At 57.9% G+C, this 21053-nt stretch overlaps 8 protein-coding genes across 8 annotated transcripts; 2 read left to right on the top strand and 6 right to left on the bottom strand.

The window, feature by feature from the left end:
• Nucleotides 1-131: 131 nt before the first annotated feature.
• On the bottom strand, nucleotides 132-648 carry BDY17DRAFT_328125 (uncharacterized protein; the record flags this gene model as incomplete). The annotated part of the gene is made up of 2 exons (XM_033737797.1): nucleotides 132-569; nucleotides 625-648. The coding sequence occupies 2 exons, from the start codon at nucleotides 646-648 to the stop codon at nucleotides 132-134; spliced, it is 462 nt and encodes a 153-aa protein (XP_033585160.1).
• An 850-nt stretch (nucleotides 649-1498) lies between these two features.
• BDY17DRAFT_305462 (amino acid permease-domain-containing protein) lies at nucleotides 1499-3800 on the bottom strand. Its single transcript, XM_033734871.1, has one exon. The coding sequence runs from the start codon at nucleotides 3644-3646 to the stop codon at nucleotides 1787-1789; it is 1860 nt and encodes a 619-aa protein (XP_033585161.1). The 5' UTR covers nucleotides 3647-3800; the 3' UTR covers nucleotides 1499-1786.
• Nucleotides 3801-3844: 44 nt separating this feature from the next.
• Nucleotides 3845-9196, bottom strand: BDY17DRAFT_305463 (uncharacterized protein). The gene has a single exon (XM_033734872.1). It carries the CDS (start codon nucleotides 8810-8812, stop codon nucleotides 4064-4066), a length of 4749 nt encoding a protein of 1582 aa, XP_033585162.1. The 5' UTR covers nucleotides 8813-9196; the 3' UTR covers nucleotides 3845-4063.
• A 164-nt stretch (nucleotides 9197-9360) lies between these two features.
• Nucleotides 9361-11515, top strand: BDY17DRAFT_305464 (acyl-CoA N-acyltransferase). Its single transcript, XM_033734873.1, has 2 exons — nucleotides 9361-11174; nucleotides 11231-11515. The coding sequence occupies exons 1-2, from the start codon at nucleotides 9595-9597 to the stop codon at nucleotides 11346-11348; spliced, it is 1698 nt and encodes a 565-aa protein (XP_033585163.1). The 5' UTR covers nucleotides 9361-9594; the 3' UTR covers nucleotides 11349-11515.
• A 278-nt stretch (nucleotides 11516-11793) lies between these two features.
• BDY17DRAFT_258459 (GC-rich sequence DNA-binding factor-like protein-domain-containing protein) lies at nucleotides 11794-13929 on the bottom strand (the record flags this gene model as incomplete). The annotated part of the gene is made up of 1 exon (XM_033731777.1): nucleotides 11794-13929. The coding sequence occupies one exon, from the start codon at nucleotides 13927-13929 to the stop codon at nucleotides 11794-11796; it is 2136 nt and encodes a 711-aa protein (XP_033585164.1).
• Nucleotides 13930-14201: 272 nt separating this feature from the next.
• BDY17DRAFT_54922 (2-oxoglutarate dehydrogenase E1 component) lies at nucleotides 14202-17712 on the bottom strand. The gene has a single exon (XM_033738492.1). It carries the CDS (start codon nucleotides 17577-17579, stop codon nucleotides 14394-14396), a length of 3186 nt encoding a protein of 1061 aa, XP_033585165.1. The 5' UTR covers nucleotides 17580-17712; the 3' UTR covers nucleotides 14202-14393.
• A 595-nt stretch (nucleotides 17713-18307) lies between these two features.
• Nucleotides 18308-18865, bottom strand: BDY17DRAFT_305468 (uncharacterized protein). The gene has a single exon (XM_033734874.1). The coding sequence runs from the start codon at nucleotides 18855-18857 to the stop codon at nucleotides 18636-18638; it is 222 nt and encodes a 73-aa protein (XP_033585166.1). The 5' UTR covers nucleotides 18858-18865; the 3' UTR covers nucleotides 18308-18635.
• On the top strand, nucleotides 18859-20826 carry BDY17DRAFT_305470 (uncharacterized protein; the record flags this gene model as incomplete). The annotated part of the gene is made up of 2 exons (XM_033734875.1): nucleotides 18859-18878; nucleotides 18990-20826. The coding sequence occupies 2 exons, from the start codon at nucleotides 18859-18861 to the stop codon at nucleotides 20824-20826; spliced, it is 1857 nt and encodes a 618-aa protein (XP_033585167.1).
• Between the last annotated feature and the right edge of the window lie 227 nt (nucleotides 20827-21053).

Here is a 21053-nt window from a genome sequence, read left to right on the forward strand (position 1 = left end):
ACTGTCCTAGGGGGCCCTAGGAGGGTCGAGAGCTTCGTGGAAGGGGGAAGCGTAGGACTCGGCTGAAGTGCAATCGATACCCCGTAGGCTTCTTCAACAAGCTGCAGTATTCTTAGCAGCTTGAGCCTACGCTACCGCCGACGATCGTCATTCGCACTGTCCTCCTCTTCATCATCCCCACTATCCATGAACCCGCCTTCTAAATCCCGACTCAGCCTCCTCTGGCTATCAATCTCAACAGCCGACACCACCCGCCCACCCCTCACCGACCGCTCCCTCCGATTGACATCGAAACCAACCATACTCTCCCCCTCCTCCTCGCCAAAATACAAATCGTCCAAACTGCCCCGATGGTCGCCGAGTTCACTCCGCCACCGCATGTGGCTAGGCAAAAGGTATCGGCCGAGGGTACTCGCGACGCGCGATCGGAGGCTCGAGGTGCGGGAGGAGAGGGTGTCGAGGGGGAGGTATTGGGAGTAGCGGGCGTAGTGGTTGCGGTAGAGGGGCATGATGACGTAGGCTAGGAGGAGGCAGATGAGGGCTGCGATAGCGGCGGGGATGAAGAGGAGCTGGGGTGGGAGTTAGTGCGGGCGTCTGCTTTTGGGGCGGGAGAGGGTGGGGTACCTTTAGTACGTCTAGACCGGGCATCTTGTATGTCTTGGGTGCTCAGCTGATACGGTGTTCTCGCATAGGGGCGCAGGAGGCGAGTGGCATGCGCCTGCGCTAGTGTGGGGGCACTCGGTCACCAGCTCTCCGAACAGGCCGTCGATATGCGAAATCCTTCGCGGAGATGAAGTCGTAGTAGGCGCGCCGATACCAGCTCGCGCGCGAGGTTCGTGGGAGTACGCGAGAGGGGATGGATTGAAGATAAGGAAAGAGCTAGGTTCGCGCAATCCAAGAGGTGAGGTGGCCGAACTTCCGCGTCGGGGAAGGATCCGGCGACGCAAGCACTTCCGACGCGGCTGGCTGACAGGCTGTCACTGGTGGATGTCCAACCAACCAACACCCATCTCTACCACGCGATCGAGAGTATACGAATATCAATAATCCCGCCGACACTCATCACTTCCCCCCAACCGAAGGCCCCTCATCTCCCTTCTTCTTCCCCTCCCTTCCCTCCACCGCACTCCTATTCCCACTCTCCTCCCCTGCACTCCCACCTCCCCTCTCCCTCCCCTCCTCCCCACCCTTCCTCGAACTCGAAGTAAACATCCCCACCAACCTCTCCGCCTCCCTCGCCCTCTTCTCAGCCTCCATAGCCGCAATACGATGGTCCTTCGCCTGCACCTGCTGCCGATGAAATTCATGCAAATAGTGCATCTTCTGCTCGTGCATTTCCTGCAGGCGCTCGCGCTCGTGCGCCGCGTCGACGTGTCCTTTGTATGATTGCCCGAGGCAGAGGGCGAGGCCTACGCAGCCGGAGATGAGGCCGAAGGTGTCTGGTTTTTTGGCCCTTGGTTAGATGCTGGGGGGAGGGGTGGGGAGGGGAAAGGCTTACTGCTTGTTTTTGGGGGGCGGGTGTGGGGCATTGCTAGGTTTCTGCGGTCTGAGTGATAGGGTGGTTGTGAATGGGGTTGTGAATGGAGATGCGTAGGGCGCGGCGCGGCGATGTATCGCCAGTGCAGAGTAAGTGATATGATGTATAGGACGTTGAAACAAAGAGGGACATCCTCATTCCCTCCTGCTCAAGGCGCATAATGGCAGCGAGGCAGTCACTACACAGAAGACTGTCTGCAGCACCTGCAAAACACGACAAAGCTACATATAGAAACGCTATGCAGAATGCTCACGGCCGTGTCCATCGTTTCCAAAACTTCCATCCATCCCCTTCCACCAGCACCCTCTTCCCATTGTTCCTCCTCCGCCTCCTGCCCACCTGCCACCAATAAAGCGGCAGCCCCGCCGCAATAAAAGCAAACACCACAACCGCCTGCAACGGTTTCGCAAAAATCGCCCGACTCAGCAAAAACAAGCTCACGCAGCAAAACACCACGGGCGTCACAATCCAGCACTTGTACGGCCGCTCGAGCTCGGGCTCCTTGACGCGCAGCACTATCAGCCCCACCACCGCGGCGAAGTAGAAGAGGTACGACGCGACGCCGTAGAAGGTCGTCAGCGTCGTGAAGTCGCCGATGACGATGTAGATGCAGGTGATGGCCGCGTTGAGCACCATGGCGAAGATGGGCGTGTGGAAGAAGCCGTGCTCGTCGGCGAACCAGCGCTCCATGCGCTTGGCTTTTGAGCCGCGCCGGGGGAGGCGCATGGGGGGACTTCCTTGGCCGAGGCCGATGGTGGCGAAGATGCTGGGGACGTAGCCTTCTTTGCCTGCGGAGTAGACGAGGCGCCCGGCGGTGAAGGTGGTGGCGTTTAGTGTGCCGAAGCAGGAGCCCGACACGGTGAGGGCGAGGAAGAGGCTGCCGAGGGGCCCGAAGACGGTGTGGCCAAAGGCGACGGCCACGGTGTTGCTCGCGTTGATGACGCTGGTCGGGAGGACGAAGATGTAGGACAGGTTTGCCAAGAGGTATCCGGTAATGACTATGGGGAGGGAGGTGTGAATGGTTCGGGGGAGATCGCGGGCCGGGTTGATCATTTCGCCGACCACGTAATTGGTGTTGTCCCATCCGTCGTAGGCCCAAAGGCCAGCGTAGAGAGCCACAGCCCATTGACTGCCACTCGTGCTCGTGCCCCCAAACCAATCCGTATCCTTCCAAGCAGTTGAGAGACCGTCTGCGTTGACAGACCAGCCGGTGACGGCGACAACGATGCCAGTAATGGTAATGGCCAGGAGCCCGACGAATTTGAAAAACATGAAGAAGTCTGCACTGCGTACTCCCATCTTGGTAGACGCGCAGTTCAAAAGCGTGATAGCCACGAGACCTGCAATGGCGACAGATTTGTTGATCCACGGGCTCAGGTCAGGATGCGGATTCATTGGGTCAGCAACCCTGAGAGACTGCGGCGCGCGAACCATGTACTCGCCGAAAATGATGGCAACGATAGCAGCGGAGCCCGGCTTCAGCACCGTCACAGCACACCACGTGAACAAGAAGCCCGCCCATTCGCCAAAAATCTTCGACAGGTAGACTTGCGCGCCGCCATTGAGCGGTATGGCTCCTCCCAGTTCCGCATAGCTCGCGGCTCCCGTCCACGCCAACAGCCCAGCGATGAGCCACACGATCAACGCCGCACCCGGAGACCCGGCATTGCTGTTCACACTCGCTGGCGAAGAGAAGATGCCACTGCCGATGATGAGGCCCACCACAAGCGACAAGCCATTCAAGTATGTCAACCTCTTGTTCTTCTCCAAACTCTGTGCGGAAGGGTCTGAGTGTGTCGTGCTGGGCGCTCCCAACGCGGTGTATCCCGGCCCAGACGAAGAGAGCGGGAATAGCGCGCTGTTGAAGTCGAAGGCACTGGACACGGAGTAACTCCTTCGCCCTATGCGCGGGAGGTCGCCATTGGGGTGGATGGGGTCGTCGAAGGAGAGGTTGCGGGAGGAGGAGACGCCGGCGGAGGAGGATTCTTCGGACTCGCGGGCGCCATCTCGATTAGAGGTTGATGCTAGACTGGCGAGTTCGAGGGAGTCGCGTGGGGGGAGGAGTGTGGTGGGCGTGCCGTTCATCTCTCGCCGTTGATGGCCTGCCATGCTCGACGTGTTGGCTGCTGCCTTGGGGTAGATATGCGACTAGCTCTTCTCTCGGGACAGGTCATGATTGTCGTGATTAGACATTAAGGGCATGCTGCATCGGCACGAGGAGGAGTGAGATGCATGATGTGAAGAGAAAGGGATGCTTTTTGTTGGCGGATGTGTCTTCGACGCTTTGAATGACTTCAGGTGCATTCACGCGACTTGCCGCATCGGGACAAGCTTGACAGGGGGCGATTGTCCATGCATTCATAAGGTAAGGTATCCGTCCACTCTCTGTAGTAAATACGCAGAGACGCGCATTGCATGAGTTCCAATAAGAATATTCCATGATTCGACGAACAGTATAGCTATCCAAAAGCCCCAACACCAACGCTAAAACACCAGATACGAGCGTCAAGTCGCGTCCCCAACCCATCAAACCGCCCATCCCTCCAATACTTCCCTAGAAAACACCTCCAACTGCCCAGCCTCGCTCGTCCTCCTCTTCTCCAACACCCACCTAGGCGGCCCCTGCCCATCCGGCGCCTGTTCCCTAACATAAGTCACCGAATCCGCCCCACTGCTCTGGCGCGAATGCGACTGCACTTTGCCGGGGAAGCGGCGGGCGGTAGTGGTGCCCGGGGTGGTAGGCAAATCCGCTGCAGCCGGCGCACGTTTGGGCGTAGGCTCCATCTCCGGGACGTAGGGCATAGTAGCAGAGTGCGGGCTTTCGTTGTGATGCTGGAAAGCGGCTGCTGGAGGCGGGTGCGCGCTGCCTGGATTGCTGGAGCCGGAGCTGTCGGTGCTGTAGCCGTATGCCATGGGCGGGGCGCCACCAAAGGACGCCGAGGGCGTGATGGGCGAGCGCGCGCTGACGGGCGCACTGCTGCCGGCGTAGTTGATTTGCAGGCCGCTGCCGTCACTGTGCAAGCTGGCATTGCTGCCGCCGAAAGCGCTGGCTTTGAGTCTGCGCAGCTGGTCGAACGTCGTCACTTCATTCTGCTCCCAATGCGAGGCGGAAAACCTAGCTCCGCCAGGGGTGAAGGGCGTGAGCGGGCTGAAGTGCCCGACGAAGCTGTTGCGCGTGCTGAACTCGGAGCGCTCGGTGATGGGCGTCAGGTTCGGCTCTTTGAGGCTCTTCTGCCGCTGAAGTCCATCATCGCCGTCTGCGCCGAAGAAGCCGCCGTTGATGGCTTGCACTTCGCTCGAGTTGGGTCTTGCGTTAGCGTAGAAGCCGAACTCTTGCCCGTAGAAGCCGTCGTCATCGTTCGCGAGTGCTTCGGCGTTGGCGGCGGCAACAATATCGTCGTCGCTTTCGCCGTCAAAGCCGTCGTCCATCAAAAGGGAGTCGTCGAGATTGACGTTGCCAAAGCCAAAGTCGAAATTGAGCTTGGGCGGGAGTTGATATTCCGGTGCTTTCTTCGAATCGCTTCTAGCAACGGGATAGGTCCCATTCCACCCAGTCTCGTCCTCATTTTCGATACCGCGAGTCGGATTGTCCGCACCGGACATTGCATCTTCAGGCACGCTCTTCGTCGTCGACGTACTCGGCATCCTCATGAATCGGCCCTCGGCAAAAGCCTTGTTGGCGGCATCCGCAAGCGTAGCATGATACGCCTGTAATTTCTTGGCCGTTCCATCCGCACTCAACCCCGGCATAGCCGGCAGAGGAGGCGCCCTACTGCTCAACCCCAGTCTCTTCGCATCTTCGGACGGATTGCGACGAGGGATCAGTTTCGGGTCCACGGTTGCAAGCAATGGCAGGTCCTGTAGCAGCATCTGCGAGTCTTGTGATCTGGTCCTAGCAGAGTTGGGGCGCGCAAATGATGGATACGGGCCGTCGCCACCCAGAGCAGGAAGTTCGAATCCACCGCGCACAGGCTTCTGCGCATAAGAGTGCTTGTAGCGGGCCATCCGATTATTCGGGTCTAAGAAACCATCATCGTCGAAGTCCGCCTCGTCCACGGTCGCTCCCGGATGACTTTGCTCATTCATGTCCGATTCGAACCCGCCGTCGTCAAAATACATGTCGTCGAGTTCGTAATGATCATCGCTGTCGTGGTCCTGCGCATAGCCAACGCCGGAATCCACAAACGTCGCATCCTGGGGGAAGGTTCCGGGGCTCGCTTTCCGACCGTAGTGATTGAGCTTCTGCTGGGCTTCGAGGGATACTGGTCGGCTGACGTCGGGCGTATCCACGAATTTGAAGCCGCCCAAGCCGCTCAAACCGAGCCCAGTGGCTTCCGTCGAGCCGCTCGCGATTGAGCTGCTATGTCCTACGGGCCCGGGACTCACGGTAGATGACTGTGTCCCTGCCCCGAAGCTGAGTCCGGACGCAGCACGATTCCGCTCGCTATTGCCACTGTCACGATGCGGCAGGGCAGGTCGCTGCGGTGGAGCGTGACTCTCAGCATGGCCGAAGGCCGCCTGGGGATGCATGTAAAATGCGTTCCCACCAGGGGTGAGGTTGGTATTGAGCTTGAGCTTGCCAGGACTGGTAGAGGAGGGGACATTCGCCGGTCCGTCGACCGCCGACGGCTCCCGGGTGTGAGTGTAGCTTCGGAAGTCGTCGTGCATCCAGTAGGGGGTTTCATCGGCCGAGTCTACTTCGCTGACACCATCCGACTCGTCATCAATCTGGAGCTGCTTCCGCGCGTTGGCCATGAGGAAAGTCGGGGACTCTTGGATAGCTGGGGCAACTGGGGTGGCGAAGTCGTCGAGACCTCCGATCTCACCTTCTCGCTGGGCCTCAAATTCCATCTCGTCCATGTCATTCATGGCATCCTCGTCAAAATAGTCATCGTCAAGATCGTCTGCCGGAGGACTGCTGGCGACTTGTGGAGTTCGTGGCGAGACGCCGAGCCTGCGCGCCTTCTCCTCCAAAGCGAGCTCTTCTGCCGCGCTCTCGCCACCGAATTGGAACGAGAACCGTGACGCGTTAGAGACACGGTGTTTGGGCTTCGCGCCGGAGACGTTTCGATTCGTGTGGCCAACAGCGTCGGATCGCTTTTGCACCAGTCGCGGAGCGTCCTCGGATGTCTGTGCATCGGGGGTTGGCAGGGGAGACGACACATTCGAAGAATTGGATATCGATCTTTCGTCCGACATTTGTCGAGTTACGGGGGGCGGTTGCGTTGGCAGAGGAGTGAAGCCATTGCCGAGCTTTGGCGTTTGTTCTTCCACTATGGGTGATATGGCGGTGACATGCCATGAATTCGAGTTGATGCTCTCTTCCGCCGCGGACTCTGAGCCGAGAGGTTTGCCATCAGCGCCGCTGAGTCTACTTCCTTCTGCAGGTGCTTTCGGTCTGCCGCCCTCGAGAGAGCCTTTGCTGACTTCTGAAGCTGGCCTCGAGTCTGTTCGTGGAAGGGGAAGGCCATAGCGATCGGACGTCGCCGGCGAGACAGGACTCGAACTTGCCCCGGTGATGTCTGTAGCCGTCCCAGCCACAGCACTGCTGCGATTGGTGATGGGGCTGACGGCACTGCTGATGCTTTGCCGTGTGGCATCCGTAACAGCGACTGCGCTACTTCGTTGAGTGATAGGACTGACGCCGCTGCTTGCTGCACTCATATGCGAGTCGCGTTCCGCCTCCCTTCGCCCTGGCAGTGGGAGATCTCCCGAGACACGATTGTCTGCACCGTGCGGCGCTACATCCTGATTCTTCCTTGTGAAAAGTGGAAAGGCTCCTGGCGGCGAAAATTGGCCGGCGCGGTTGAGAAACGCTTTGTTCTCAAGCCTCTCGGCCTGAACGGCGGCAGCAGATGAAGCATCCTGCCCGTTGTCAGAGAGATGCTCTTTAAACATTGGCGTGTGCACACTTCGTCCCGGACTGCTTTCCGAAACATGTCGCTGGTCCGGCGATGAGTGAGTGAAGGGCTCCTGCATTCCTCTATTCCGCCGCTGCATCTCACCCCACGGATCCAGAGCATCGTTATAGGAGAACATGCGCCGGGGCTCGCGCGGGGCGGAGAAGTCATGGACGACCTTGCCTCGGATTCGAGGATCAAACCCCTCTGGGAGGTTGTCGATGCCGCGAGTGACGACATTCTTTTGCCTTTGCAGGGCTTGGGCCTGGGCGGCTCGGACACCAGCCAGAGCCTCGTCATCTTGACCAGTTCGCCGGCGAGAAAGAAGGGCCATGGGGTTGAGGAGTTTCGTCTTGCGTTTCTCTACCTTGACGACGGGGGACGAGGAGGAGTGGTGTGTGGGTACGTCGACGCCGCCCAAGGTAGAGGTACCTCCCAAGTTCTTTGGCCGGGTAGCGACATGTTGCGGCAGTGGGAAGGATGACGAGGTGTTTGTGTAGGGGGTTCCTATGGTAGGAACAAAGGCATCAGACCCCGCGGCCGTTGACCTGGACGAGAATTTGCTTCTCGCAGTCGTGCCGCTGTAATTAGTCGGAGCACTCGACGGTGGCCGCTCCAACGGGGTGCCTGCAGAATGCATTGGACCTATTCGCGCATTCGGGTCGGCTGGCCTGGCAGAAATTGGACTTGTGGTAGAAGGATCGGCAGTTTGAGGACGCATTTGCGATCGCAGGTCGGGGGAGCTGGTTGTGGTTTGCAGTTGAGGCCGGAACGGAGGTCGGCCGTAGGGCTTGTCCCGCGCATCGACGAATGCGCGACCCATGGGCAGGTCGGTGTCGAGCGGTGGTGGTGGGGTCTTCAATGGGAACAGACTCGGCTCCATTTGCAGAGCTTCGGACGGGGTTGGCTTACTCCAAGGCTCGGGTCGAGGACCAGATGGCCTCAAGGGTGCTGAGACGTTCCGGTTCGCGGCGGGTCTGCTTCCGGGCTGGACAGATGCATCCTTGCCCACCTTCATGTGTGTTTCCCCAACTATTGCTCCCGGTTCCTCCAAGCTGCCCATGAGCTCGCCGAAATTCATCAGGCCAGTCTCCCGCTGACTGCTGACCCGTACAATGTCGGGCAAGACGGGTGGCTTAGGACTGACGCTTCCCTTTCTCGACGCAATGCCGTCGCTCGTCTGCGGTCTGCCGTCGTGGGCAAAGGAGGGAGAGGGAAGATCGAAGTCGAAGCCTTGGCCGGGACTCGAGACATCTCGCGCATTGTGCGGCGAGGTTGCGGCGGAAGGCGAAGGGGATGCGACATGGCCGGGATGTGAGGGCGCTGCAGGCGACACGGGAAGGCCGGCGGCATCCTTGCGACGTTTCTTGAACATGATCAATGGTTGGTCACGCAGGGACAAGGGTAATTCCACCGCGGAGGGAGTTGGTGGCGGCGGTGGTGTGTGCGATCATGGCATTTGGCATGTACGTCGTGCGACCTTTTGAAAGAGCGTCGTCGAGTCGTTCATCAAGGAGTAGTAGGGTGTTGGAGGATTGGAGGTAGGTAGTGTACGCGATATTGCGTGACGGGAAGCGCGTCGAGTTGTCCGAGATGACGAGGGTGATCCTGCCGCGAGGGTGGAGATGTCTGTCACGAAATGGCAGCGCGGATGGACATCAACCCTCTTCTCGTTGCACCTCGCCGTCTCCTGTGGCACCGGACTAGACCCTGTGTCGACCTATTCGGGGGGGCGTAGATTAGAATGGCGTTGTCCAACTGCCGCTAGTTCAGCTAAACTCACCACCGCGCAGCGCATCTCGACGCGGGGGGCGGGAGAGCGGGAGTGGCTTGCGCGGCCGGAAAGAGTTTGGCGCGGGGGAGGAAAAGCTTGCTGGGGAGAGCAGGAGCAGAGCAGTTGCAGTTGCCTTATGTCACCTGCCAGCTGCATCCCGCCATTGGCTTGCACCTCGTCCTATCTTGCCCAACTCCTCCAACTTCACACCATCCAACCCGTACATCCTTCCCTCGTGGAAGGTGTCATGGCTAGCCCGGACCACTGTCTCTGTTGACTGTTGACACCGGCATCTCCCCGCAACATTCGACTCCAAACTCGACGCACGTGCTATCCGAGACTCGACACACTCGGAGCATGCCCCTCTCCCACCCTCCCCAACCATGGCGCCCTCGATAGTCCACCTGCCCAACGGCCACACCCTGACCGTCACGCCCATCTTTGGCGGCATTGGCTTCAAGTCCAACGAGCTGCACACCTCCCACAACGTCTTCCCCCCCGGCTGGACCATCATCCTCAACAGCGAGGATGACGATGACGAAGAGCTTCCTGCCTCTGTCGCAGCCCACACCTCCACCAACGACACTGCGGTCTACCAGGCGCAGAAAGCCCATCACATCCACCGCTATCGCAAGCCGAGTCTCCGCAACGACCACCTCTTCATCTCGAGCATCTCCAACCCCAACACCAGCGAATTCAAGCCGGCAAGCAGCCCGACGAGGCAGATTGCTATGATGCTTTGGGCGACTCTATGGTGGTACTTTCACCAGCCCCAACCCGCACCACAACTGCACAATTTTGCCTCTGGCAACACTCCCGAAGACGGGAAACCCAAAGGAGAGTGGATTGTGCATATCAACCGCGAGGGTATTTTCAAAGGGAAACACTTGCTGCCCAAATTGGAACGAATGGGTTTGATCACATCCGAAGACTCCACCGTCGGTCTCGATCCGGAGGATGGTGTCAGTAATACTGGCGAAGGCTGGGCCAAGATGTTCGTCAGTCGCCGTAGTTTCTGGCAGCTCGACCCTCGCATCTACCTCTTCACCCTCAGTCCGCAACACCCCGGCTCGCCCTACCCCAGCATCAGTCCCGCGGCCTCACGTCCGGCCAGTCCGACACGTGGTCAGCCCGGTGGCATGGCAGTGGCGCCACGAAGCGACGAGGGTTTCCCCAGCTCAGGAACATCTACTCCTCCAATCGGAGCGCCTCCACTACTCAAACGTCACAACACTCCCCCAGGCCCCTTCACATCAAACTCCCACCTCCCTACCTTCTACCCTCCACCTACGCTTCAATACACCCTGACAAACCACATCCGCCATCCCGTGCGACCCAAGCCGGCCCGGCAAGGCGAAACAATCTACACGCGCTACATCCCCAGTCTGGGCCAATACCTCAGCTTCCGCATCGCAAGCCTCAGCAAGAACCCGGTAGTCCATCGCGGACCCACCTCAATCAATGGCCACAGCGCCGACATCCGCTTCCCCCGCCACGTGGACAGCACCATCACCAGCATCGCAGGCCTCAACCTCAAAGGCACCCCAGCTACCGCTAACCCCACCGACGACATCACCTACATGACGGACGTCGAACTCCTGCACAAATGGATGAACGACCCGCGCGTAGCCTACTCTTGGGGCGAAGAAGGGCCCATTGACAAGCAGGAGAAATTTCTCGAGGCCTGTCTCACCAGCAAACACTCCTTCCCCGTCATCGGCTGCTTCGACGGCCGGCCCTTTGGCTTCTTTGAAGTCTACTGGCTGAAGGAAGACAAGCTTGCAGCGCTTATGGGCGGTGATGCGGGCGATTGGGATCGCGGATTCCATTTGTTAGTGGGTGAGCAGGAATATCGCGGCCCACATCGGGTGCGAGTCTGGCTCTCTGCGTTGCTACATTACTGCTGGCTGTCGGACATGAGGACGCAGAAGGTGGTGATGGAGCCGAGGGTGGATAATACCAAGTATGTCATGCTCGAACCCATTGTCTTCCCGCAAGCATGCTAACGATGTGTCGCAGATTACTCAACTACGCCCTGGAAGCCGGCTTCCACAAGGCCGGCGAAGTCACTTTTCCGCACAAACAGAGCAATTTGCTCAAAATCTCGCGAAGCACGTGGGAGGCTCCTGCGCTTTAGACGGGGGGTTGGTCGAGTCGAATTAATGACGAGGGTGCCAGGGTCGGCGGCCTGTTCCCAGCGTTCCGCGTTGCGAAGGAAGATTTGGGTGGGTGTATGTCTCTTGTCTTTGTAGATGATCTTGTCGTGATCTGAGTGATGTAGGTATGTAATGAGTTTGGCTGTGAATCATGTCGCACGTCTGTTTGCAGACCGTCCGATCTGCTATAATTCTCGTGCCGCATCCATCCACCCTCCATGTCACTCCCTATCTTCCATCCTCAAAATTAGCAAAGAGCCAGTGCTGAGCCACGCACGAGTTCGGCGTCAGGAAAAGCAATGGATCTGACCTTTGGAAGCAGCAGTCCAGTCCGGCTGGCTTCCTCTTTCGACAAAGCAGAAACGCAACACAGACTAGACTCCCGGTTGCATCGACAGCCAAGAAGGGGGAACCACCACCACCTCCTCACCTCCCCTCAGCCCGCTCAACCAACTTCTCCCCAAGTCCAAGAGGATCGTACACGCCGCGATCCCCCTTCCGCTGCCCCCACAACACATCCCCTTGTAAAAATACAATCACACCGCCTTTCCCCGTCGCGCTGGCGGTGATGCGGAAAAGCGGCAGCCCGGTAGTCGGGTGCGCTTCTCGCATCGGCACCATCGTCAGATCTTCCTCTGCGCACCAAGCCTCCACGACTTCTTTGAAGTCCGTCGCTTCGGGCTGGTGATGTGCTCGTGAGGCCGCAGGGCCCGGGGCGTCGAGTTTCTTCGCCATCTCCTTTGCGATTGGTTTCGCTGGCCCAGCGGCCGGGGGCGCGAGTTGGGAGAGCGGTTGGTCCTGTTCGAGGAGGTCGAGGGCACGATTGATCATTTCCGTCCCCTTGGTCCACTCGCGCGCCACTTCGGGGTGGGCGCTGAGAGTCGCGGGGATCTGCTGCTTCCACCACGTGAACCACTGGCCGATTTCTTCAAAGTTTGCGTCGGCGGTCGTGAGCCAGAGGTGCAGGGTTGAGAGCCATTTGGGGAAGAATTCGGCGACGAGGAGACGCGCCCAGACTTCGGGTTTGAAGTGCTCGGTCCATTTTAGGACGTCTTCTAGGGGGGTTAGGTCTTGGTCTGAGGGGTCGATGTCGAGTTTGGCGGAGAGGTGGAGTGCTAGGCGGGGGAGGAGGTGTTTGATGAGGATGCTGTTGAGCTCGGTCTGGAGTAATGCACGCCATTCGTTCAGGCCGGTTAGGAGGCCAGAAGAAATGTCGCAGCTGTCGAGCACGTGTCGGATCCTGCGCTTCACTTCTACGAGCAGGCCCTCTAATGCTTTTGCGTCTAGGTGATACGGAGGCAGATATGGCAGCCAGGGGAAGATCCAGGTGTGAGGGGCCACGTTCCGGATGGCACCGTGTTTGTGATGGTGACTCCTTTTTCGAGGATCCCATTGCTGAAGACCGGCAACCAGCTTCGGAACTATCATCTGGTCGATAAGATGCGCGTAGATGAAAGGCGGCAGCAAGGAACGCCAAGCCTTCACGATCGCCGTCATGGGTGTGCTGTCGAGCACGCTCCATTCTCTCACGGCGCTCCGGATCTTGGGCAGCCAGATGGTGTACATGAGCGTTTCGTAGGCAGAGGTCGCTTTTTGTCTCCTGGTCTTGCCGTATGCTTCGTCCAGGTCGGCATGGCCGTTCGTCGTTGCCACTTCGTCTTGACTATCAAGTCCTAGGATGGGCTTGATCCGCATTAGATCGGGTACCAGTTTGTCTGGCTTCTGAAGAGGCTCCCAGTCAACTAGTCGCTGCTTGAACTTGGGTGTTATGGCTGCAATGGCGGCTTCCGAAAGTCCGTGGCGTGTAATCTCGTGTCTGTGGTTGTTCTGCAGTGCTTCCAGCTTGTCGATGAGAATCTCCCAGGGAGATGGCGAGGGCGCATCATCGTTATCCGTAGAAGGAACAACATCAACAACTTTGAGGTCTTCAACAAGCTCAGTGATGGCCTGAAGCTGCTTCAACTCATCCATCTTCTGGTCGAGCTCGATCTGATGCTGGCCGCCGTGCTCCTCAATGTAAATCTTCTGCTCTTGAATCCCATGCCATGCCTCGATAAAAGCCTCCAGCTCCAGCCTCTCTCGCTTGGCAATCTTCTCTGCCTCCGAGTCGACAGGTGCAGAAGCGGGCACCATGATTCCAGCAGCACTCGTGAGCATCTTCGTACTGCTGCCTGTTGCATCGATAATGGAGCTCAGCATTTGCGGCGGCACATCCAGTCCAGGCGCAGCAGCTTGCACGTCCGCGACAGTCCTGTACTTGGTCTTCGGTCGTCGCGCACCACCAGGCGTGCTAGCACCACTCCCGCCATCCGCCTTCGCCAGTCCCTGCGTCTTCTTGCGTCTCTCTTTCCGCTTCCTGCGCTCCTCCTCACTGCTCCCCTCGTATTCCTCTCCTCGTCTCTCCGCAGCGCGCTTCTGCTCCTCTTTGTACTGCGCCGTCTTCTCCTTGATAGTCCCCACACCCGCTCCTTGTGGTCGTAGTTTCACTTCAATCGGATTCACCATACCCTCCCCTTCTTTTCCCAGGCCTTTGCCCTCCTCGTACCCCATTTTCGCCATCATCCTCGCGGCAAAGGACATCTTTCCTCCGCCTCCTCCACCTCCTCCGCCGCCCAACTTCGGCGCTTTCTTGGAGCCAGAAGGGGCGCCATCGAATTTCCGCTTCGCCGGTGGCTCATCCATCGTGGTCGGAACGGCGGTGTCGGAACGCGAAGACAGGAAGTGTTCCCAAGATGTCACAGTTATAAATTTGGAGGATCAGTTCAAGGCGCTCTGATTGGTCAGGTTTGACGCGCGCTAGCGTTTGTCAGTCACGTCGAGATTTCCGACCGGCTTTCCGTCGTACGTCAAACTCTCGGCATTCAATTAAATGTTCAATACTCTGAGCACGACAGAGAAGGCACACGCTCGTAGTAGCATAGGATAATAGAAAATAACTCCATAGGTTTTGCTGCCCTCCACAACTTTACACACCACAGGTCCGATCATTGCTAGGTCACCACTTCACCCCCGCCTCTTCCAACCCTCTACTGTCCCTTCAACTTGTCCTGCGTCACGCTCCACGCCATCTCCAAAAACTCCTGCTCCTCCTTCATGTGCGTGCTCTTCAACCCGGTAGCCACACTGGCGCTCGGATTGCGCCCGGCGTACATGACGTGCTTGCGATCGTGATGCTTCGTGTTGTTCAGGAGCGTCTCGATGCGAGGCTGCACAAAGGACCACGCGCCGGCATTCAGTGGTTCTTCCTGGCAGTACACGACTGTCTTCGCGTTGGGGTAGGAGTCGAGGTTGTCCCTCAGCTGGGCCCACGGGAAGGGGTTGAGTTGTTCGATGCGCGTGATGGCCGTCTTGCGCAGGTCGTGCTGCTGGCGGTACTTGAACAGCGCGGCGAAGACTTGTCCGGAGCAGAGGATGACGCGCTCGATTTCTTCGTGCGGCGCGATCTGGAACTCGGACTGCTCGGAGTGCATGGGATCTGGGATGATCCACTGGAAGTGGCTGTCGCCCGTGAAGTCTTCAATCGGGCTGCGCGCCAGCGGGTGACGGAGCAAGCTCTTGGAGAAGAAGGAGATGAGCGGCTTGCGGAATTGACGGTTCATCTGGCGGCGCAGGATGTGGAAGACGTTGGACGGGGTCGTCATGACGGCGACTTGCATGTTGCAGTCTTGATGCTGGCGGTCCAATGCTTCGGGGGAGGGGAAGATGCGAGGATCCTCGTTGCACAGCTGCAGGAAGCGCTCCATGCGGCCGGAGCTGTGCTCTGGGCCTTGCCCGTCGTATCCATGGGGCAGGTTCATGATGAGACCAGATCGCTGCAGCCACTTGACCTCTCCCGAGGCCACGAATTGATCGATGACGCATTGAGCATTGTTTGCAAAGTCACCAAACTGAGCCTCCCACATCACGAGTGCGTTGGGGGAAGACAACGAGTAACCATATTCGAATCCGAGCACGCCGTACTCGCTCAAGCTGGAGTTAGTAATGACAAACGACCCCTGGTCCTTGCTGACGTGCTGCAGCGGAGTGTAGGTCTCTTCGGACTCCTGGTCATGGAGCACGGCGTGACGTTGGGAGAACGTTCCACGCTCCACATCCTGCCCAGAGACACGCACATGATGGCCTTCCATACACAGCGTACCGAATGCGAGAGCCTCAGCGGTGGACATGTCGATGTTCTTGCCGTCGTTGACAGTCTTTGCGCGATTCGCCAGGATACGCTTCAAATTGCGATGGACGTTGAACTTGTCATTCGGTCCTTGGCTGATAACGTTGGCGATAGACTTCAGTGTATCGGCATCGACAGCAGTAGGAAGATGCGGGAGCACCTCGGTGGCAAGCTCTTTTGGCGACTTGAATCCATCCCATGCGCTCGTCAGCCATTCTTTGGAAGTGGGTTGGTAGTGCTTGGCTTTCTCAAACGACTCCTCCAGCATTCCCCACACCCATTTCTTGTGCTCGTCGATGTCTTCCTTGGTGAACGTCTTGGCCTCCAGGAGGCTGTTGACATACTTGTCGAGCACGGGTGGCTGCTCGCTAATACGCTTGTACATGAGAGGCTGGGTGAATGATGGCTGATCGGTCTCGTTGTGGCCTTGCTTGCGGTAGCAGACGAGATCAATGACAACGTCCGTCTTCCATTCGGCGCGCCAATCAGCAGCCAGTGTGCAGACAAAGTTAACCGCCTCCACATCGTCTCCGTTGACGTGGAAGACCGGCGCATCCACGAACTTGGCAATGTCGGAACAGTATGGGGTAGAGCGTGCGAAACGCGGATCCGTGGTGAAGCCGATTTGGTTGTTGACAATGATGTGAATCGTACCTCCGGTCTGGTACGCGGGGAGTGCAGCCATGCCCATAGTCTCATACACGACACCTTGGCCGGCGAATGCTGCATCACCGTGTAGCAATAGGCCCATGGCGGTATTGGCGGTCTGCTCGTCATTGTTATAATGAAGGATGGCGCGAGCCTTTCCCAGTACCACCGGATCCTCGGCTTCCAAATGCGACGGATTTGCGACCAGGGAAAGCTGCACCCGCTTGCCTGATGGAGTAGGGCGCTCAAAGTTCATTCCGAGATGGTACTTGACGTCTCCGGAGCCTTCGTCCGATGGCTCAGCAGAGCCGCCGAATTCCGAGAAGATGGACTCGTTGGGCTTGCGAACAACGTTAGACAGCACGTTCAGGCGACCACGATGCGGCATGCCAATTACGATGTCCTTGACACCATAATCCACAGAGCGGTCGATGAGAGCTTTCATTCCGGGGATCAGAGACTCGCCGCCCTCCAGACCGAAGCGCTTATCGTTGGGGTACTTGGTGGCCAGGAAGGCCTCGAAGGAAGAAGACCAGATGAGGCGATCGAGAATTCTCCGTTTGTCGTCCACCGAGTACCGGTACGGATCTGGGATTTCCAAACGCGAGCGCAGCCACTCACACTGGTCTCTGTCGGGAATGTGAATGTACTCCACGCCGTAGGGGCCGCAGTAGAGCCGCTCACACACTTCGATAATCTCGCGGAGGGTCATGGACGTGCGGTTCTCCGTATGGAAACGTGGAAGGATGCCAGGGCCGAGGGTGAATTCCTGATCCATGTCCGCCTCGGTGAAGTTGTAGTTCTTGAGGTCAAGCTCTCGGGGACTGTCATATCCCACGCCCTTGGCCTGGTTCCGGATGCTAAGCGGGTCGGTGGCCGCCTTGTGGTGCCCTCGGGCCTGGTACGCGCGCACGAGCAGCTGTACCTTCAAATGATTCATGACATTGCTGTTGCCTTCCGCCTGGCTCATGGCCATCACAGCAGAGGTAGACGCCGCGCCCGTCGCTGCAGTGGAGGATGGGACGATGGTCGGTGGCGCTTGGAAGGCTTGGCTGGTGGGCATGTCGCCGCTCTCCATGTTCTTGAAGTAGTACTGCCATGAGATGTGCACGCTCGACGGGTCGCGCTTCCATTCCATGTACATCTCATCGATGTAGTTGGCCGTATTGCCCTGGAGGAAGGAGTCGGAGGGGTCGACACCCTTGTCGGTGTCTTCGGCAGCGATAGCATAGCGGCGGTACTGCGAGGTGAAGGCATTGTAATGTGTGAGGCCCAGCTCCCTCCTCTTGGCTATGAGTGCGGTTCGGGGGGCATGCTGGGCGAGGTCGGAGAAGCTTCTGGCAGTCGGTCTGCCAGAGCCCAGTCGTCTACTGCATAGGCGGAGTTGGGTGCGCAGCATCCTTGCTTCTCATCGGCTGTTGGAGGTGAGGGAGATCTTGGATCTCAGGTCCAGTTCCACAGCATCCGATATGCAAGCGACAATGCAAGCAGGTTGTAGTGGCAGAGTAAGGGAGGTGGCGGAGAGTCGTGGGTATGGAGATGACTGAAGCTTGTAGCTTCCTGTCTCGCGCTGGGAACAAAGGCTCGGGCCGATTGACCCACTCGCCGCGCACCAGTAAGCGCCAGCCAGCGCCAGCCTCCTGCACTTCCTCACTTCGTCCCCACGAACGTTCTTTCACCTTTGCTCGCCAGCAGCAGAACAAAGTGAAAGATGAGCACGTTTGTATCGAGGCATACACTTCCAAAGGCTCTGTATGGGCTTCGATCTGTGGAATCCCAGCTCATGAGACGAGCACCTCAATACGCTCGTGCTTCCATCACGGCCATCGCCCTCTGCGCTTCTGCGGCAGTGAACGATACTTGCCTGCAAGAAGTGCATGCTCTTTCTGTTCTTCTATCTCCTCACCTTCTTGGCCAGCAATAGCGATATGCCGACGCCCACCTTCTGTCAATCGCGATTGTGTTCCTTCCCGCATTTCCAACGTCTTTCCTACGTGTATCTACCAGTGTAAGAAGTTTTGTGATCTTCAGTTCATTACCTTATCTTCTCCCAATCCCAGCATTCACTACACAACATGCATCCGCAATACAGAGCCGCGTTGGCTTACAGGTACGACATACCCATCAGCGTCACACAACGTGAGCTATTCATCCGGGTCTGGGCCGATTTCGCCCAAAAGAACCGCAGATGGGTGACGGTAGCGATGGAGGCAGCATACACTCGGCATGTCCGCAATGGCAAGGCAGACGAAGCCATGCAAAACCTCATATGTCAGCAAATTCGGCGCGGAGAACAAATCGTCTTTGCCGTTCCCAAAGAGGGCTACACTTTTGAGACGCCTGTCGGATCGTTCACCATTGGTCGGGACTTGGTGTGCTCTGCCGCAAAGATTGCTGGATTGGACAGTCGGCGAGATCTGGGAATCGAGCCCCAAAACACCACGACCCCGGAAAATCAGGAGGCTGCGCGGACGGCGAAGGACATCAGGGGTACTGCGCGAACGGCGAAGGCAACCAGGACTGCACAAAAGTCGAAAGAGACAGAGACCACGCCAGCCACGAAAGACCTTTCTCCGTCAAATGCATCGGCAGCACCCGCGCCAAAGGATCCTGCTGGCGGTGCAAAAGTACAAGCCGGACCAAGTCGATACAGAGCCATTGTCTCTGATCCCGACATTATGGGCGTCGACTACCTTGAGCAAGTGCGACAACAGGTCGAGCAAGCGCGACAACAAGTGGGACAAGCGCCAGTTGAATCGTTGCAGGACGAGGATTTCCTGCCCAGTGCCGACAACAAAGGCAAAGGTAGAGCCAGAGATACACGACAAGACTCCACGGCGCAGCCAATGCAACCATCGCAGCCTGCGGAATCAATGTCACGATCGCGAGAGTCTGCGCCTAGTCCGCAATCAATATCACAGTCACCATGGCGAGAGTCTGCACCTAGGCCGCAATCAATGTCACGATCGCGAGAGTCTGCACCCAATCCGCAACCGGACCGATCTCCAAGCGATGATACTCCACAGTCTCCAATACTGGACCAATCCGAGAGCGAGGAAATTCCACAGTCCCCAATATTGTTCATAGAGGAGGAGAGTTCAAGCCCGCTGGCTACTGGCGAAAGATCACAGCAGAATACATCCAAGCAATCCCGAGCAGCCGGAGAAGCACATCCTGATTCATCCAATCAATCCCAACCAGTCGAGACTGTCCCGCGACAGTCGTTCGATGCATCCAGCGCGGTTGAAGATGCCCTTGATCCACACGCACCCGACCACCCTGTACACGGAGAGCTCAACCTTGTCTTAGCCCTGGGGGCAGATGCGCCAGTGCTTTACCCGCCTCAATCCATCGGGTCGTTCAGCAGTGGAGGAATCACGAGTTCAAATGAATCCACTTACAGGCATGTTAGAAGATGGCAGCTGGACAGCGTGCTCAGCACAAGACAAGAGACTCTTACACGCTCAGTCCAGTGTCCGCAGCTCCTTGAAACCCATCGCGATGCTGTGGTATGGTTTGATTCGCAGTCTACAATGCTCGATCGAAGTCTGGCCGATCATTCAGCCGGTAAGCTCCTCGAAGATACAGGTCTTGCAACACCGAACCAGGAGCCGCCCCATCCAGCCGTCAAAGTGGACCTGTTCCCGGACATATTCTCGAGGACAGAGGTAGGCGACTCAGTCACCGCCGTCGGTGATGACGACCTCGAAATGTCGGACTTTCGAAGCGAGACACCCGCTTCGACAGCTCGGCAAACACCAGGATGGTCTCAGAGATATCAAGAGCAATCTCCAGCCGGAACGTCAACGCTCGGGCGGCCGGTTCGATCAGGTTCATGGGCCGGTGTCTCTCCCGCCGGGACGTTGACCTACCAGAGTTCCGTCCAAGGGGCCTCAGTGAACGATGCGTCTTCAGTGAACTCGGACAGGCCACGGAGGACGCCACGGAGCATATTCCCGGCCGCCTATCGGACAGAAGCACGACATGCTCTTATTTTGCCCGAGAAGCCGCCGGCTCTTGGTCTCACACCAACTTCGCCATTGTCATCCATGCTGGAGGCTCTCGAAATTGATACCAGGGCCGGCAACGCGGGCACACCTCCACCAGTGCAGAAGCCAGACGCAAATACTCTGGCGTGTTCAATGTCAGATGCCAGTTCTGGAATGCCTCGCATGGACTCGCCGCAACGCGGGCTTGCGGACTTGGATTCAACTATCTTCAGATCCGAATGGGAACGATACAGCGAACAGTTCAAGGCAGGCCATTCCGCAGCCGTTCCTTCGCGAGAATCTCCTTTGTCGGAAGGGTTGACACTGCCGCCCTTGAACCTGCCAGATGTGGCCTGTGCCGCGCCGTCGAGTCTATCATCGAGAACACTACCGCCGTTGAACCTGCCATATGTGGCCAGCACAACACCGTCGACTCTACCATTGAGAACACTAAAAGACCAGCCAAAGCAACGCTTGCCTCCTCTCCACCAGGCTTTGCTTTCTTCAAGGCTTTGTGGGGAACGGCACAAATGTCCACACGCTCAACGGCCTCAACTGGCAGACGTCGAAAACAAGCAGGAAACTTCCAAGAGGTATTCGAGCCTATTCGCGTCAGGCTCGGTTCCCACCGACCCATTATCACACTTCGACTTCTAGGAGGAGTTGGCTATTCAACAGGGCGTAGTGAGCGACACTTCGGGATCTTGTTAAGTGCGAGGTCCAGTCAATTCAACGGCACGGACTTCACCGACAGGAATAGAGACGTGGTGGATGTAGGCGAAGCGTGGCGCATCTGGCTCAGTCGCTTCATTCTCGTTCACTTGACTCATTGCGTCGACGAGCACAGCCATGACTGGCATCGAATACTACGCTCGTTTACAAAA

The sequence above is a fragment of the Neohortaea acidophila genome, assembly GCF_010093505.1.
Source record: "Neohortaea acidophila strain CBS 113389 unplaced genomic scaffold BDY17scaffold_13, whole genome shotgun sequence".
NCBI lineage: Eukaryota > Fungi > Ascomycota > Dothideomycetes > Mycosphaerellales > Teratosphaeriaceae > Neohortaea > Neohortaea acidophila.

Excerpts from the sequence above, each read along its gene's own strand:
- BDY17DRAFT_305463 (XM_033734872.1), bottom strand. The coding sequence starts at position 8,812 with ATGTTCAAGAAACGTCGCAAGGATGCCGCCGGCCTTCCCGTGTCGCCT.
- BDY17DRAFT_305462 (XM_033734871.1), bottom strand. The coding sequence starts at position 3,646 with ATGGCAGGCCATCAACGGCGAGAGATGAACGGCACGCCCACCACACTC.
- BDY17DRAFT_54922 (XM_033738492.1), bottom strand. The coding sequence starts at position 17,579 with ATGCTGCGCACCCAACTCCGCCTATGCAGTAGACGACTGGGCTCTGGC.
- BDY17DRAFT_305464 (XM_033734873.1), top strand. The coding sequence starts at position 9,595 with ATGGCGCCCTCGATAGTCCACCTGCCCAACGGCCACACCCTGACCGTC. Across the intron at positions 11,175-11,230 it reads CCGAGGGTGGATAATACCAA|ATTACTCAACTACGCCCTGG; the intron begins GTATGTCATGCT and ends GATGTGTCGCAG.
- BDY17DRAFT_305468 (XM_033734874.1), bottom strand. The coding sequence starts at position 18,857 with ATGTCGGGATCAGAGACAATGGCTCTGTATCGACTTGGTCCGGCTTGT.